Source organism: Phaseolus vulgaris, chromosome 8 (assembly GCF_051622355.1).
Source record: "Phaseolus vulgaris cultivar YP4 chromosome 8, ASM5162235v1, whole genome shotgun sequence".
In the NCBI taxonomy this organism is placed as follows: domain Eukaryota; kingdom Viridiplantae; phylum Streptophyta; class Magnoliopsida; order Fabales; family Fabaceae; genus Phaseolus; species Phaseolus vulgaris.
Genome location: NC_143505.1, coordinates 53307567 through 53325483, shown reverse-complemented (window position 1 = coordinate 53325483; position 17917 = coordinate 53307567). Strand labels below are relative to the sequence as shown.

At 32.1% G+C, this 17917-nt stretch overlaps 1 protein-coding gene across 1 annotated transcript; it reads right to left on the bottom strand.

Annotated features, from left to right (window-relative positions):
* Positions 1-1352: 1352 nt before the first annotated feature.
* Positions 1353-6032, bottom strand: LOC137823986 (polyamine oxidase 2). Its single transcript, XM_068629392.2, has 10 exons — positions 5693-6032; positions 4824-4939; positions 4159-4247; positions 3944-4057; positions 3709-3796; positions 3482-3567; positions 3285-3387; positions 2747-2844; positions 2222-2651; positions 1353-2008 (listed from the first exon to the last, which is right to left on the bottom strand). Exons 1-10 carry the CDS (start codon positions 5730-5732, stop codon positions 1703-1705), a joined length of 1470 nt encoding a protein of 489 aa, XP_068485493.1. The 5' UTR covers positions 5733-6032; the 3' UTR covers positions 1353-1702.
* Positions 6033-17917: the final 11885 nt, after the last annotated feature.

Genomic DNA, 17917 nt, shown 5'->3' with positions numbered 1-17917 from the left:
TGTGAGATACCTTTTTTTGTATAATTTAAAGCTGACGATTAAAAATATCCTTAGACCAACCATTTACTTTATAATTTATCAGACTGGGAGAGTTACTAGTCATGAAAATGTGGATAAATTACTATTATTATTATATTTTTTAACACAAAAAAACATCTCGCGTCATTTAATAAATAAATGCATTGATTAAAATTATTATGTGTAAAGATGCTACATCGTCTTAATTCAAAAAATATTTTTTTTTAAGTAAAAAATATTTTTTTTTTAAGTAAATCAATAACTTAGTAATACTTGTCATAATTTAATTAAAATATTGAGATAAAAAAAAGTAGATCAGTCATAATAAAAATATATTAGATGGCATAGTGTTTGAAAAAAAAATGATTATATATATACAAACAATTAATGTTTAGATTCTTTGATCAAATACATCTAAATAAAAAAAAATAACATTTATATAAGTAATAAACTTCAATACATAATCTAGTACGAGAACCTAATAAAACTTAAACTTAAACTCAAGAATTTAAGTAAATCCGTGGAAACTCTATAAATTCAACTCGTAAAAGTTTACTTCTAATAAATAATATTTTAATAATACAATTAATTAAAATAAATAAGTCAATAATATTAAAATAACTATATTTAATAATAAATGAGAATCATATAACTTCAAAATTATCCCAAATAAATAATTTCACACAAATATTATAAAACATAAGTTTTTTAAAGTTAAATTTGATCCACACATACCTTAAAAAAGACATGAATTTAAAAAACGAAATATTATAAAACTAAAAAAAAAAATCTAAATCTCTGCCTACTATGCAAAATATGTATGCAATTGTCTGCGTTAATCGGACCTCCCCCAACCATTTTCAATTAAAAGAAAATCTGCAGAAGGAAAGAACAAAGTCCCTATCAAAAAACCATATTAATTGGTTATTTGCTTGAAACGTTTGTATCCTTCTTGGTGGTGTTTTCTAACCACGCAAAACACAGACGACCACTCAGTGGTGACAGCAATGCAAACGATTGAGACTGACGACCACTAACACAACCACGAACAAAGACGAACGAAACCACAAACACAAACTGACGACAACGAACAGAGAGAGACGACAACAACGAACAGAGATTGGCAACCATGAACGTAACCTTAATGTGAACCCTTACGCAAGCAATAAGATCAATCGTTTTGGGTTATAAAAAATACCCTATGAACTCGCCAACTTAGCTGCAGACTTGCAAGTTCATCAAGTTAGCTTCCGATTCTATAAACCTGAGTTTGCTTTTGATTCTACCGAATTTGCTCCAAACTCGAGTTTGCTTCCAAGTTAACATGGAAAGGGTGAGTGAAAACCTAAACTCAGAAGAGTTATCGAATTAACTTGCAAGTTTGATAATCATGGGATATCCTACTGGTCTACTCAATGATTGTGTGAGATTCTACTACGATAAAATAAGTCCTAAAAAGAATAGAGCTTTAAGACAGCAAAGCAAGCTGCAATGTGTCAGCAATACATACGACTACAACTATATGTTGGCGCATGTCTTTCCAAATTAATAATTCATTTCTGCGCATTCATGAGATTTATCAAACTCTAGGAGTCACGGCACCTCCCAGGTATACATCAAGAGTTGAACACAGCATTTGACAACAGATGGCACGCAGAAGGGGGGTGTATAATGCCTTCTGAGATTACAAACGCGAGATCTGGAGTGGTATGACTGAAGCGTCCTCTCCCAATACCGGCTGGAACAAATCTAGCTCCCCATATCGCTCCAGGACACGCATTCTGCAGTCCTCAGCAGCCATCATTCCAGTAGAGAATGCACCATGCACAGACCCCGTATACAGCATACTTGTTGCTTCCCCCGCAAAGAATAAATTATCTACAGGGACCCGTAGCCTCTCATACAGATCATGTGGTTTTCCAACTGCATCGTAGCTATAGGAACCTAACGTATTAATATCAGTACCCCATCGAGACACAAGATACTGAATCTGCATAATTCAAACAAATTACATCTCAGAAACACCAACCGGTAGTCAAGAATTCAATTTAACCGTATTTGAAAATTGTCAGAATATTAGTTTAGGAACTACAATGAATAAAACTCAAGAGTCCGCCACCTAAATAAATATGGATTGTATGTAGCTTTTATTTTTCTTGCACAGTAAAAACGTAATATAAAACATTAGAATTATCAAGGTTACCGGTGAAGAAGCATCTGGAAGGATCTTTTTGAGCTGCATGAAAGCGAAGTTAGCAGCTGCTTCATCAGACATTTTCTCAATGTCTTTGGCCAGCTGCCCAGCAGGCATGTAAACAAGGACAGGACGACCCGTGGCCTTGTGCAGATTAAGAAAGTAGCTGCATCCATATGATGTCTCTGCAACTACTCCTAAAAATTCCACATTTGGCCAAAAAACATTTTTAAAGTGTAAAATTATTTTATTTTCAATCCCAACTCCAATATCAGAAATGGCAGCTTCTTTCCAGTCTGGTAGCTTTGGCTCAAAATGTATGCTCTTTGACTTCAGCACCCCAAGCGGCACAGCAACAATAGCGGCGTCTGCAACAAGTGTTTTCCCATTTTCCACTGTCACCTTTACTTCATTATGTTGCCTAACTATTTTTGTTACCCTGAGAAGATGTATTATCAATGCATTAAATTTAGTTAAGGAACATAACTGGGGTCACAGATTTCCAAAACCTAACTTCAAACTAATATTATATACCTGTGTCCAAGGCGAATGTCAAGACCCTTAGCTAGGGTATTTATAACAGGCTGGTAACCCCTGACCATAAGACCATGACCACCAGGTAGCAATACTTCCTGTATGCAGATAAAAAGGGAAGAACAAGTTACAGACCAAAAAGTTTGATGCGTGTGATAATTAACAGTTAACTGGCAACATGTGACTAGGATCACCATATGAAGCCACTTATCCATCTCGTAATGCATCCTTTAATCTAATATACTTTACAAAACAAGTGTAAATGGCACACCTTGTAATTTAACCTCAAACTCAAACCTTTAGGGCATAATTCTGGGTTTTAAATTTTACAACCAACATTTTATTCTAGAACTACAAGCATATATATATATATATATAACTACAATAGACGGCTGAAAAGGAAAAAGTTTCTCATTTCACTTCAGCCCCCCACCAATCAATGATTTGTCGTGCAATTCAAATTTCAATAGCATCAGCCATGAAATGAACATATAGATAACGGAACCCAAACATCTCGAACTGGGTTTTGTCAAATTACCTGATCCCAACATTTCAGTGATATGGCATCAGCATCTGCAGCAAACCAGCCCTCCAATCTGCACAAATACCACTGCAGCACTTTGTGGGAAAGCCCTTCCAACCTGCATCAAACAGAGAAAGTTAAATTATACATTACTTGTGCTTCAAGAAAATAAAAAAAATGGCAATTAAAGAATGGCATATGCCAACAATGACCTCAATTCCGGTTTTCTTTCAAAAACAATTTTAAGTGCACGAAGTATGGACATGTCTTCACTGAATTCATCTCTTACTTTGTTTGTCTGCATTAAACAGGGTCAATCTTTAGAGTTGATGCTCTTAATAAGTGGAATCATTGATAGAATGAATCAGAAAAGCAATGTATTCCAGAAAATTTGTTTTTCCAATAATGAAAATTCAATATATCAGATAAACTGACTTGCCTCTTCTAAAATCACTTCAAATGTTTCACCAATTTTTGCTACCAACTCCTGGGGAACTTGATTGCCATCCATATCAAAAAGTGCATAGCTGCAAGAAGTTGATTGTATTCCGTAATGTCTACTATTCGGTATAAGCAGAGGATAAATCGAAACATACTCTACAGTTGTCAATTAATCATGGAAATAAAGCAGAAATGGATAGTTTATCATTTAAATATAAAAGATAAAATTTTACCTTTCCAAATCATGGTCATAAAGGACAGAATTATCCTCACTTGTACGGTAAAGAGGTAGTCCCAGCTTCCCAATCAATGGAGCAAGTGGATTCTCCTTGCAAACTCCATGCAACCTGAATCATTGTCTGCCACTTTTAATACTGGTAAAGGGAGAAATGCCACATTCTTGTCAATGTGCAAAAAGAAAAAGGAGAGCAATGAGTGTGAGCATTACCATGATGCACCCAGGTCAACAGGAAAGCCAAATGAGTAATCAGTGTGAATTCGGCCACCAAGTCTTTCCCTAGATTCTAAAAGAACAACCTGACAGAAAGGTATAACAAGTAAAAAAGTGTGTATGATCAAGAGGGAAAAATTAAAAAAAAAAAAAAAAGGACAGGTTGCCTCCCTTCATTTGCTAAATATATGCTTGCTTGTTCTTGTCACTTTCTGGAATTTTTAATTTTCTACAATTCTGCAGGTTTTTTTTTACCAATGTACAAAAAAATCCAATTCGTATCCAAGTGAATTTATCCCGGTATCCTGGTAACCAGGATAGTTTCCAAGGAATTACAAAAAGTTTTCATGTAAGCAACCTTACCTAGATGTCGTCTCAAAAATGAGCCACAACATAACACAGTGATAGACCAGTTTAACATTTTTCCAATGAAATAGATTGCAATTAACTTTAAACTTCTGAGGGATGCAGAACGAGGTTCACACAGAAGAATTAATTTTTATTAGTTGCAATCCATGCAGCAAATCAGAGACACGGATCATGCAGGTAGCCACAAGCACGACTTGGATAACATATCAATAATTGAGTATTAGAGTAGCAAGCAAGTCCAACATACTAAAACTTTTATGCCAGATAGTGAAATATTTTATTTGCCTGAATACCTGAAATGAAGCATCATGAAGTGCACGTGCAGCAGCAATCCCAGCCATGCCACCTCCTATGACAATAACAGAAGGGGACCTCCCCTGCTGTTTTTCAACATTTGCACAGCAAAGGCCTACAAGGAAGGAGGGGAGATCTAAGTCCATTTTAGCATATACAAAGAAATAGATGCAAACTTCAGAAAGAAAAAAAAAAGATAATTCTCAGATGCACAAGGTTGACACAAGCAATGCTCAGTTTGACTTTCTGCGTTTATAATTCGGTGGGAAGACCCAACCCATTGTTTCCCTTTCCCAATCGCACTCAATATTCAGCACTAAAAACACCATCAGGATCATAATCTTTATTTGTAAGCACTTAAGCCAGGTTTTGTCTGAAAAACAGTGCACAACCAAGATTTCCACCGCACAATAGCGGTTTTCTGTATTATCTGCAACTTCCCACAACATCAAGGAACGCGACGAAACCGTGCCTACAACCACAATCTAAAACCTTGCAATTGAGAGTAAAACCCACCAAAAATATTAGTCATCTACAACCCTAAGATTTCAATCTTATTCCGCCAAAAAATACAAGATAAATTTTGAATGTTCAATTGCTAGACCCAACCATACCAGCCTAAACCTAGATCTACTAGAAAGTTCAAACTCCGCATGCACGCGTTAACATTTACCCTTTCATTCTATAACATGAATTTGGTTAAAACACATTATTACTGTATTGTAAAGCAAATTCCATGCAAATGCAGTTATATCTACAAAACGAAATCAAATTAAACTGGAACTGCAGACACGATAAACAAACAAAAGCACAAAAAATATATTTAAAAAAATTGAAAAAACAGCATGATGATGAAGAATTAAGAAACCTCTGCGTAATTGATGATTACTCTTGAATGGGGAGTCCATAGTGAGACGGTATGAGGAAATTACGATGGAAATTGGTTTTAGCGTTGGAATTGAACAGAGAAAAAGGGGATTGGGGTGAAAAATGGAGGGTAAAAATTAAAAGAGAAGTGATGAAGTGAAAGGAATTGAAATTGGCGAATAAACGGAGCTTCCCAAACCAGCTCATGCAGCTAATTTTGCAGAGGCCAAAGGAGCGTTCTCAGCCGGATCGGATCGCCAGGAGGAAGAAGGAGGAGGAGAGGAACCGTGAGGGTTTGGTTTGGAAGAAAATGGAGAGAAAGAAAAAGAAAAGGAAAAGAAAGTTTATATCATAATAATTTCATTTAATGACCATCATGCCCATGCCACGTGTCTCGCTACTCCTTTTTTTTCACATAGGTACATTATGAATTTTCCTATTTCATTAATTCCACACAAAAATTACCTTTTCCACCCATTTTCTCTCTCTTTATCTTTTATTGGCACTGAATTTCTACAATTTAAGTTGGAAGGTCATTTACAAACGTACCATTTATCATGATATAACGGTCGATTTTTTCCATTTTAAGTAAAAAATTATCATGGAAAACTTGCTCACAAACTTGGTGTCAAAGTTTTGAAAAACAAGTTTAGAACAAATCTCAATATGCCATTTGTGCATCCTTCTTTTTTCTTTTTTTTACGGTTAAACCTTTTTGTCCTTATATAAAATTCCAACGGCTCTTGCTGCTGTAACTACCCAATCACAATTAGGGATTAATAGCCACAATTTATGTGATTTAAAAAAAAAATTGTCTTAAATTTGTTAAAAAAATATGTAATTTGATATTTTTTTTAAGATTGACATGAACGACGTTAATGCACACATGTTAGAATGTATTTGAACACATTTGTCTTTTCTTATTTCACAATTTCGAACTTGAAATTCAATTCTCCATTTTTGAATTTGACTCCAAATCCTAAATAATCGACCTCAACATCTTAAAACCTCTCACATTGGTTGAGAATAAACCTAAAAAAGGTGTGGAAAAATTCAATCTCCAACGAAACATTATTAGGCTTGGCACCATAAACGGTTGCACGTTCCAAACACTCTGATTCGTCCTCTCTCACCACTAGCTTTGCCACAAAAGCTGAAATAAATAAAAAATAGTTATTAGCGAACAACGGACATCTAAGAAGAGGAATGAAAGAAAGAAAGAAAGAGAAGGTTAAACAGACAGGATGGAGGGTAGTTGACGGTGGATTGAAACCATAATTGGGCTTGGCAAGCTTGAGCAGGAATTTATTGTACACTGAAATTGAAGAAGAACTGCTTCAAACTCATAATCAGAGTCAACCTCATGAGCAACAAACATTTGTGACTCTTCTACTTCCATATCTTCTTCCTCGCTAACATAGGATTTGGTTCAAATGTCAAATCACAGTGCCATGATTATTATTGTTATTTTTATTATATTTAATGTAAATAAATGTTTTGTGTGGTTCAATTTCGAAAACCATATATGAACTTGGAGGTGGTCTTGCACGAGAACCAGTTGGAAAAGAAGCACTACAGAGAAGTATGAGGAAGAAGATTGAGAAGGGTTAGGGTTCTAATGGGGAGAATGGAGTGAGAAAGGAGAAGGATGTTAGAATATACTATGGATTAGATGTGGAGACATTATGCATAAAAATTAGATGTGGAGACATTATGCATAAAATTGTGATTCTGCATGTCACGTAATCACCAGTTAGCATCCTTGATTAAAATTTAACACAAGGGACCAAATTATATACTTTTTTTAAAAAACCTTAGGATCAAACTATAGTAAATTGACTATTAACCCTTAATATAGGGACAAAAGGATAATTATATATTCTTTCTTTATTCTAATTATAATTTGTCTTTTCTAATAAGGGTACTAGAAAATATTCTTCAAGAATATATATATATATATATATATATATATAATATATTGTTTTTTTGGATATAATGGAGATAGTTTAGGTATGACCAACAATATCTCATACATGCAAGAGAGAGGTCGCTTAAACATGGATTTAACAGGAGATGTCAAATTAATATAGGGATTAACTGATATATTTCTGATAATCCAGGCTCGACTCACCAATACGAGGACTCAATACATCTCCATAAATAAACTTATCAATGTCAAATCAAGGTAAGCAATTAATAACATTTATTGTCCTTAGCCATCGAATATCGGATACTAATTTGAGTCTTGAAGAATATTTTGTACCAACACCAAGAAGTCTAAATAACAAGTAACATTGATAACGAACCACAAAAAAAAGTTGTTTAGATGAAGCTTCCACACAATTATTTCAATATTTATTATTCGTATAATAATATTTTTGGTCCCTACATTTAGGGCCAATATTCAATTTACCACCATGGTTATTAAAAAATTCAATTTGGTCCTAACGTTTTTTTAAATGTATTTAAGTTGGTCCCTTCTGTTAACTTTGGACAGCGTTAAGTGCTTCTGACATGGCACAAATAAGTGCAAACATGGATTGTGACTTTTTGTACACATAGGTCTCCTCCTCCTCAACTGCCCCTTCACCCCACTGTCTCCCCCACGTGTTTCCCTCCCCAACTCGCCTCCATGCTTTGCTTCCTCACCTCTGTCAAGAGCCTCTGCAACATCTTCGTCGTCTACCTCTCCCACCTTAGGATACGATAGGCCCACAAGTAAGGTTAGGCCTTACGAGAGGATCACACAAATTGTTTCTCTTCTACCAACCCATGATACCCATCTGCATCTACGCTCCCATAACCATTCGCTCCTTCGGCCGACACAATTTGCTTGCTTGAACTTTCCTTCTTCTATGCACCCTAGAAGAGATCCCCATGGTGGCATTAGCCCACACAATAATAACATTAATTTGAATAACGTGCACTGCCAACAACAGTGTTCCACCCCACTACAAAAAAACTTATATGTGGTGGCGGTTATTTTCGTATAAAGTGGCGTTTATAACCATCGCAATATATGTGTGTGGCGGTACTCGAAAATATTCTTCAACAATATATATAATATATTGTTTTTTATGTCAAATTAATATAGGGATTAATTGAGATATTCGTGATAATCAAGGTTCAACTCACCGATACGAGGACTCAATACATCTTCATAAATAAACTTATCAATGTCAAATCAAGGTAAGCAATTAATAACATTTATTGTCCTTAACCATCGAATATCGGATACTGATTTGAGTATTGAAGAATATTTTGTACCAACACTGAGAAGTCTAAATAATAAGTAACATTGATAATGAACCATAAAAAAAAAGTTGTTTAGATGAAGCTTCCACACAATTATTTCAATATTTATTCTTCATATAATTACCTTTTTGGTCCCTACATTTAGGGCAATATTCAATTTACTACCATGGTTATTCAAAAATTCAATTTGGTCCTAACATTTTTTAAAATGTATTTAAGTTAGTCCATTATGTTAACTTTGGACTAATACCGTTAAGTGTTTTTGATATAGCACAAATAAGTGCAAACGTGGATTGTGATTTGTTGTACATGTAGGTCTCCTCCTCCTTCACCTCACTATCTCCCCTGCGTGCTTCCCTCCCCAACTCACCTCCATGCTTAGCTTCCTCACCTTCGTTAAGAGCCTCTGCAACATCTCCGTCGTCTACCCCCACCTTAGGAACCTCACCCACCTCACCATCAAAGCCTCTGCTCCCTACATTCTACCTTTCCCATCTCATAAACTTTTTGTTAGATCTTGCAACCCATTTCTTGATTTCTTATGAAGAAGAGTTGAGAAAGAAGAGACTCATTCTCAAACACATCCAAACCAACACCTCCAATTTCCCCTTCCATCAAACACCTTAACAATTGTTTTTCATCTATCACAGCCCATCTTGCCACATTCACAATAACCCCTCCTTTTCCCAGTGCCTCCATCACTTCTCTGTTGATCATGTGCCTCGTTTGGCCATTCAGGGCACAACGCAAAACATGCATGTTGTTGTTAGTGGAAAGGTCAACAACACTAGAATAGAAAGGGTATGGAACAAAGGGTTTCTACTTCCTTGAGTTGTATGATACCATACAATCAAAGGCCTCAAGCTTATGTGTCACTTCTAACCTTTTTTTTTCAAGCCTACAATTCCAACTCTCTTTCTTGTTAATTGACACAAACATAATTTCTTTCATTATGATCAATGTTTCAAACAAACTAAACCAAAACCAGTAGCATACTCTTGTATCATCAATTCTGACTTAATTTTTTTTCTTATATTCTTCATGCAGATGTCTGAAAATAGATTTTAAAGTTACAACAATATATTTTTGTCTAGGATAAAGTTCTATAAATTTAAATTTCATTGAATTTTATCCTATCAATTTAGTTTGTAAGTATTTTTTTCCCTCAATTATGACAAAATTTATCTTTTTCGAATGGACAAAGTTGCTCCTTTTTTATGGTTAAAGTTGTTTTTTCTTATGTTCAGATCTTGCAACCCATTTCTTGATTTCTTATTAAGTAAAATAATTGGTGAAAAAGGGTTGAGAGAAAAAATGGTGCAGATAACAACAAAAGACCATTTTTTTGTCGACAACTAAGATTACTTAGTTTGCCATCAAAAGACCATTTATCTATCTGCACATGTGTCCCCACAACAAGAACAAGATTCTTAGGTGATGAAGGGAAGTTATATCCTGTGCCCAGAATTAGAAAACATATACTTTAAGTAAAATGCATACTTACTATATAGGCATAGCTAGTAGTTAATGCATCAAAGGCAATGTTAATAGTAAACAATCATGGTTCTGTGAAGATAAATTTTGAAATGTGTGCCTTGATAAAAGGATCTAGGAAAGGACTAGAAACAATTTCTCCAAAAATAATGACAACGAAGGTGCTGCCACGATAGGCCCAACAATAGTGTTCCACCACTACAAAAAAAACTTATATGTGGTGGCGGTTATTTTCGTATAAAGTGGTGTTTATAACCGTCACAATATACGTGTGTGGTGGTACCGCAAATCGCCACCGATCTGAACACCACAAAGTATAATGTGGCGGTCAATTGCGAACCACAGTAGCAGACGTCATATAGTACATTGTAAAAAGTGACGATTTAAGCGTGGAATTTTTGTCAGTTATAAATGTCATAATTTTGAAACTGGGTAAATCAATTTCAGTGTAAATAACAACAGTTTTAAAACCCACTTAATACGGTATAGTATGATGTTTATAATAACTATTACAACTGTCGTAATTCAAGTATTAAATATTTATTTTTATTTTTATAATTTTTAATCATTTATTCAATTATTTTTTATAATTTAAATTCATAATATAATTTAATTTCATATTATAATTAACTTTTAATACACAATTAAATTTCATAATATAATTAAATCATAGCATAAACATAATATAATTAAATTTAGTAATATAATTAAAATTGATAAATATAATAATCAAAAGATGACTTCATTCATTCATGGAAAGAACAAAGTTGATAATGTTAAACTACTCATCCAAACTACAAGTAAATTAAATTGTCAAAGTATCAATTGTTTCATATGTGAACATATTACAAGTGAAGTCCTATAGTCCTAATTTATCTTGGTGCCTCCACTTGATCCCATAATATCCAGGTTTGGTGATAGAACACAACTTCCAACATTCGGTGCCTGAATAAATAAAAATATGTTCAAAATGAATTTCCAATTTTTTAAAAATAAATGAAGCAAAACGTTGTGGCACGTCTAGTAATTAGAAAAATGTTTCGGCACACCTTCATGATAAGCTACATGATGTGGCAACTCAAGAATAACAAAAAAAAGTTAAAGAAGCCCTAAGGATAAAATATGAAATACATGCACAAGTTAAATTCTCCTCAAATTCTTGAAAGATAAGCTCATAAAGTAAAATACATGCACTAAGACATCCAGCTATTTAGAACAAAAGTTGGTCCTTTTTTTACGATCATGAATAATGATAGACAAAATGTAAACTGGTCCGCAATGCTTGCAGCTTCTTGTGTCATAATATTTCCAATTTCATTTTCTAACTTTAAGAATTCATGAAACTTTGAGATATTTAAATAATAGGAAGCAAGAATTGACATATTAGTTATAAGTACTAACTTATGCATAATTCATTTGAATTATCTAAACAATACATTCTAATATAAGGAAAAAATCATAACTAACTACAACCAACCAGTCATGTGAGAGTCATAAATAAGTGTGGTCCTCATAGTTAGGTAATTAACTAAACATCAAGTCATGATTATAATATAATAATATGAACCTTTGGTTTGCGCGGTTAATCATTACTATCCACGTACAATTATTCTATACATTGAAATTTTGTTACATATAGACAATTGTTTTCAAAATCAGTTGAGTTAAGTCATTGGACAAAATGTGAAAATACAAAAGAAGTTTAAATAGAAATAAGTAAATGAATACGTGGAATTGATCCTAGATGATGCAGGCACATGAGTTATGAGAAGTTGCACAAATGCATCTTGTTCTTGTGATGAAATGTTTCCTACTCCTGAGGGTAAGCCTGATCCCTCTTTAGTGTGTTTATAACCTAAATATTTTTCTAGCATAACAAAAAAATGACAATCAAAAGTAATGTATATGATGTATCAATGAAACTACTGAGATATTGTGAATTCAATAACTTTCAGAGGTCAATAACTTCCAGAAATTTTAAAAAAAGTTCATATAAACAACCGGTTTAAGGAAAGAAAATATGAAAACAAAAAGTTAAAAAATACTCTTTATAAATCTGAACTCCACATCGAGCTTGTTGTTGGAGGTAAGATCATTGGGCTTGAAAACAAACTTTTCTTCAGTCTTCATAGAGAGGGAAGGAAATTCCATAAAAATCTCAACGCAAAAATGAGATTTCACCAAAATATCAAACAAATTGAAAATGCAAATGCACCAATTTGAGGTCATCGGGGGTGTCAGGGTCTTTGACGGTGTCGTGAAATGTGCCTTGCCACTCTTGCGCCGATTAGTGGAAACCCTAGGTTTGAACTTCATTATCTTCTCTTTTCTTTCTGTGACGCCAATGGAGAGAGTGTATAAGAAAAGAAAATGAGATTTAGGGTTTACTCTTTTAAGGCCCAAGCTAGTCCCTCTTTAAAAAATATTTATTTTTGGCAAAAAAAGGAATGGTACGGATGAGGTTGACGAAAAATGGGTTGCGGTGAAGGTGCAAGTGATGGCTAGGTTAAACGACGAAGAATTGGAGATTGGGAAAGACAAAGAAACAAATGATTTTAGGAATAGGTTTTCAAAGGATTTTCGGAAATTTTAGGGAATCAAGGAATGAATATGAGAATAGGGTTTTAGGAAATTAAAAATTTGAGGAAGTGTGGGAAATGTAGGAAGCGAATGGGGGACTTGCAGAGATGATGGAGAGTGGAGAGTGAAACAAGAGCGAGAAAACGGGTTCCACGTTAGGGATGTGGCAGAGAGAAAATGGTGAGTGGCGGAGAGACGACAGTGAATTGCGGAGAGAAGATGGTGGATGTGGCAGATAGAAAGTAGAGAGTGGCAGGGAAAAGACAGTGAGTGGCAGAGAGAAGAAGAGAGGGTTTCGAAGATAAGATAGATTTCAAAGGTTTTAGGAAATAAATTTTGAGAATTATGTGGAATTATATGGAAGGAATGAATTGCAGTAGAGTGTTTATTTCGAACAATAATTATGGTGGTTCTAAATGTCACATTTCAGAAAATAATTATGATATTTATGAAACTGTCGTATTATACAGATAATTGTGGCATTTTTTAATAACTTTCATATTATAATCGCTACCACATACACATTTTTTTTGTAATGCCCCCATAAACAACCAGTGCGGCCTCGACGGAAGTGAGGAAGCGAAGCATGGAGGCGAGTTGAAAAAGGAAGCACATATGGGAGACGGTGGGGTGAAGGAATAGTTGAGGAGGAGAAAGCCTTACATGTACAACAAATCACAATCTATGTTTGCATTTATCTATGCCATGTCAAAAATACCTAATGTTGTTAGTCCAAAGTTAACAAAAGGGGTCAACTTAAAGACATTTTTAAAAATATTAAGATCAAATTGAATTTTTTAATGACCACGGTAGTATATTGAATATTGATCCTAAATGTAAGGGGAAAAAAAGTAATTATACCTTTATTATTCTTTTGTTGTTGTGATTTCATTGTTTGTATCATACATAAAATTTTGCTTTTATAACTCTACAAATACTATGTAACTCTACAAATTGACTCATGTCATTTGGAGAAAACTTGTTTGGTCTCCCACGTCCATTAGTTAGGTGAATGGTATCATTTCACATTCACTAGCTTCAATATTCTGGTAACTAAAATGGCTTGTGTCCCTCTTTTTACCTTGACATCTCAATATTCTTAAGCTTCTATATTCATATTAAAACTGCAATAATTAATACACATAATTATTTTTATCTTATAACATTTTCATTATGTATACTTCACTCACTGGATATTTAATTATACATATTTTTACTATTGATTCCTTCATGCAATAATCCTAAATATATTTTATGTCTAAAACTAAGGATCCTAAATATATTTTATTTCGAAAACTAGGAAGAAACGTTTAATTATTTATATCTTTTATTATAAAAAAGGAGAACTTTTAAAATTATATAATAAGATATCCAACATTATTTTTTTAATATTAATTTATGTATAGTAATTATTTTTTTAATATTAATTTATGTTTGGATCCAACTATAAATGTACTTTTATTTTTCTCACTCCTAACTCATTAGAAATCTTCTCACCTCAATGGAATCACACTTAAGACTTACAAAGCTAAAATATAACTTCATTTAAGTATTTCACCAAACACAATCAAAGAATTTAGCATCCATCCCAAAATATCTCCCAACAACACTAAAAAAAACATCTACACTCTTGTAAATCATTTATTAAGGTAAAAATTGAAGTTTTATTAATTAGAAGAGCAATTTTTTTATATGAATCACACCCATGAAAATGCACACTGTATAGTTGAATCTTATATAAAATATTTTTTTCATAAGTGAAATTCTCACACCAACGTGAATTTTGTCATACTCTTGTAGTCTAGTCTAATTTCTTTATATTAACTTCTTTCCCCACTCGTGTAGATAGAAATGCAAGCATTTTGTATAACATTTGGTGTAATTTTTTACATAAATATGTTTCTTTTATCCATGTAGACTAAACTAATAGTTGATTTTTTTATTTTTATTTTGCAATGTTTTATGAACATATATCTCACACCCATATGGACTCATCTATAGCTCTATCACCCAACCTGAAATATAATTTTCTATATAAATGAGTCTCTTACAACAATACAAAGAGAACCACATTTCTATAATTGAACTTTTTTTGTGAAATTTTTTATATTTTTCATTTTTCTGTGTTTTTTTATTATGAGAATCTTTATCTTTTGGATTCATATAGTATCAATATAATTAATGAAATGAAGATTGTTCAATATTTAAAATTTGGTGATATATAAAAAAAAAATTAAGAAACACGTTTTATAGAACTGGTGTAGTTCAGAAGAAAACTTAAACTAAAATGCTTAATTTAAGTACTCAATTTAAAATAAAATCTCTTAAAATATTTAAAAAATGTATAATTACTTTTTTGTCCGTACATTTAGGGTCAATATTCAATTTATATTAAAAATCGCCACAATTAACTGTATAATACGACAACTTTGTAGGTACCATAATGTTCATTCGAAATGTGACATGAAGAATCGCCATAATTATCCTTCGAAATAAAATTTCTCCCGCATTTCATTCTCTCCGTAACCTTCATCTTTTTCCAATTTTTTTTTCATATTCCCATCTTTCAGTCTTCGAAAATATACCTCTTTCAGTCTTCACATTACTCATTCACTAAACCTCTGAACCCTCACTCTCACCCTCATCCTTTTTCAGTCTTCACATTCCTCATTCATTGAACCTCTAAACCCTCACTCTCACCGTAATCGTTCCCTTCTCAACCCCATTTCGTAAACCCTCACCTTCACTCTCATTGTAATCCATTAAAAAAAAAATCAGTATTACCTATGGATTTTTACCCACGGATCTAAATCTGTAGGTAAATTCAGCATTACTTACGAATATTACCCACGAGCAACATTACCTACGAATATTACCCACATATCTGAATATGTAGGTAAATTCAGCATTACTTACCAACTATTACCCACAGATTTTATTACCTACCAACTTTTACCCACATATCTTATTACCTACCAGTTATTACCCACACATCTCTATTACCTTCAACCTATTAGCCACAAATCTCTATTACCTACGAATTATTACCCATAGATATTTATTATCTACCAACTATTACCCACGAATCTTTATTACATACGAACTAATACTAGTACCCACAGATCTCTATTACCTACCAACTATTATCATAATAATAATAATAATAATAATAATAATAATAATAATAATAATAATAATAATAATAACAATAATAATAATGAAATTAATAATATTAATGAAATTAATAATATTAAGAACATTTAATAATATTTAATAAAATTATTGTAATAATTAATAATGTTATTAATTTGAATAATAATAATCTTAATGAAATTTAATAATAATTATAACAATAATAATTTGAATATTAATAATATTAATAATATTTAATAATATTAATCATATTTAATAATATTAATAATATTTAATAATATTAATAATATTAATAATATTTAATAATATTAATAATATTTAATAATATTAATAATATTTAATAACATTAATAATATTAATAATATTTAATAATATTAATAATATTTAGTAATATTAATATTTAATAATATTAATATTTAATAATATTTAATAATATTAATATTTAATGTTATTTAATAAATTATTGTAATAATTAATAATGTTATTAATTTGAATAATAATAATAATATTAATGATATTACTAATATTAATAATATTTAATAATATTAATATTTAATAACATTATTATAAGAATTAAAAATGTTATTAATTTGAATAATAATATTAATGATATTAAATATATGAATAATGTTAATAATTTTTATATTATTAATTATATTAATATTAATAATCATATTATTAAGTATGATAATAATCATAACATGACAACAAAACTTGATTGGTGTAATGGTTCTTTTATTATTGTAATGTTTGCTCTTTGTTTAACTTTCTACTCTAATTTTTTTTATTTGTTTTTTTTTGTCCAACTATTGCTACAGTGGTTAGTGTTGCTGAAATCTTGAAAAACTGTTTGCATGATCAACATGTTCTCTATTTGATAATGATTATTTATAGAATGATTCAGAAATTATGAAATTTGCAAATTGGTTTTGATCTAATTTTATGTTCAAACATCCAGATCTATTTTCAAGGGTACTAATTGCTTGTATGATTCAAGTACTTGCAAAATTAAATTTTTGTTTGTATGATTCATAAAATTTACCAAAAGTCAGTTTGGTAAATGTAGGTTCCGATTAACTATTTCATATAGTTAACGCATTTATATAAGTAATTTTTTGTTATGGTGTTTTGTTTTGTAGTCATGCCAGTTGATAAAAGTTGGATTTCTAAACCACGAAACACCATTGAATATGCAAATGATTTGAATGAATTTTTGGAATTTGCTTTTGGACATGCTAATGGTGTTGTCATAAAGTGTTCATGTTCAAAGTGTGGTTTCAATAAGTGGCAAACAGGATGTAGTTCAAGAACACTTAACATGTAGCACTTTTCCTCAAAACTACCAAACTTGGTATATGCACGGTGAAGGACTAAGTGAAAATGAGTTTGTGGTTGTTACAAATGCGCATGTCATTGAAGATTTCATAGAATCTCGTAATCCAATGAAAGACATGTCGAACGATGCATTTGGGTTTGTGGGGCATTACGATGATGACATTGATGAGGGTACTCAAGATGATATGTTGCATGGTGAAGGAAATACAAACTTTGATGCGTTGTTGAAGGACAATAACACATGCAAAGAACTCAAGCACATCGATATGTGTTATTTAATTGCCCTGAGGTTACCCCTTTCATTGAATGAGTGTTAACACAAACTTTAATTATATTCAAAATGTGTCCTTAATGGAATCATTAGTAACATGTTGGTTATGATTATTTTCTTAGGGAATTTAAAGGTAAT

Coding starts and splice junctions, on each gene's coding strand:
- LOC137823986 (XM_068629392.2), bottom strand. CDS start 5,732: ATGGACTCCCCATTCAAGAGTAATCATCAATTACGCAGAG. Junction 2,845..3,284: donor CACTGAAATGTTGGGATCAG/GTAATTTGACAA, acceptor ATCTGCATACAG/GAAGTATTGCTACCTGGTGG. Junction 2,009..2,221: donor TTCCAGATGCTTCTTCACCG/GTAACCTTGATA, acceptor TGAATTATGCAG/ATTCAGTATCTTGTGTCTCG.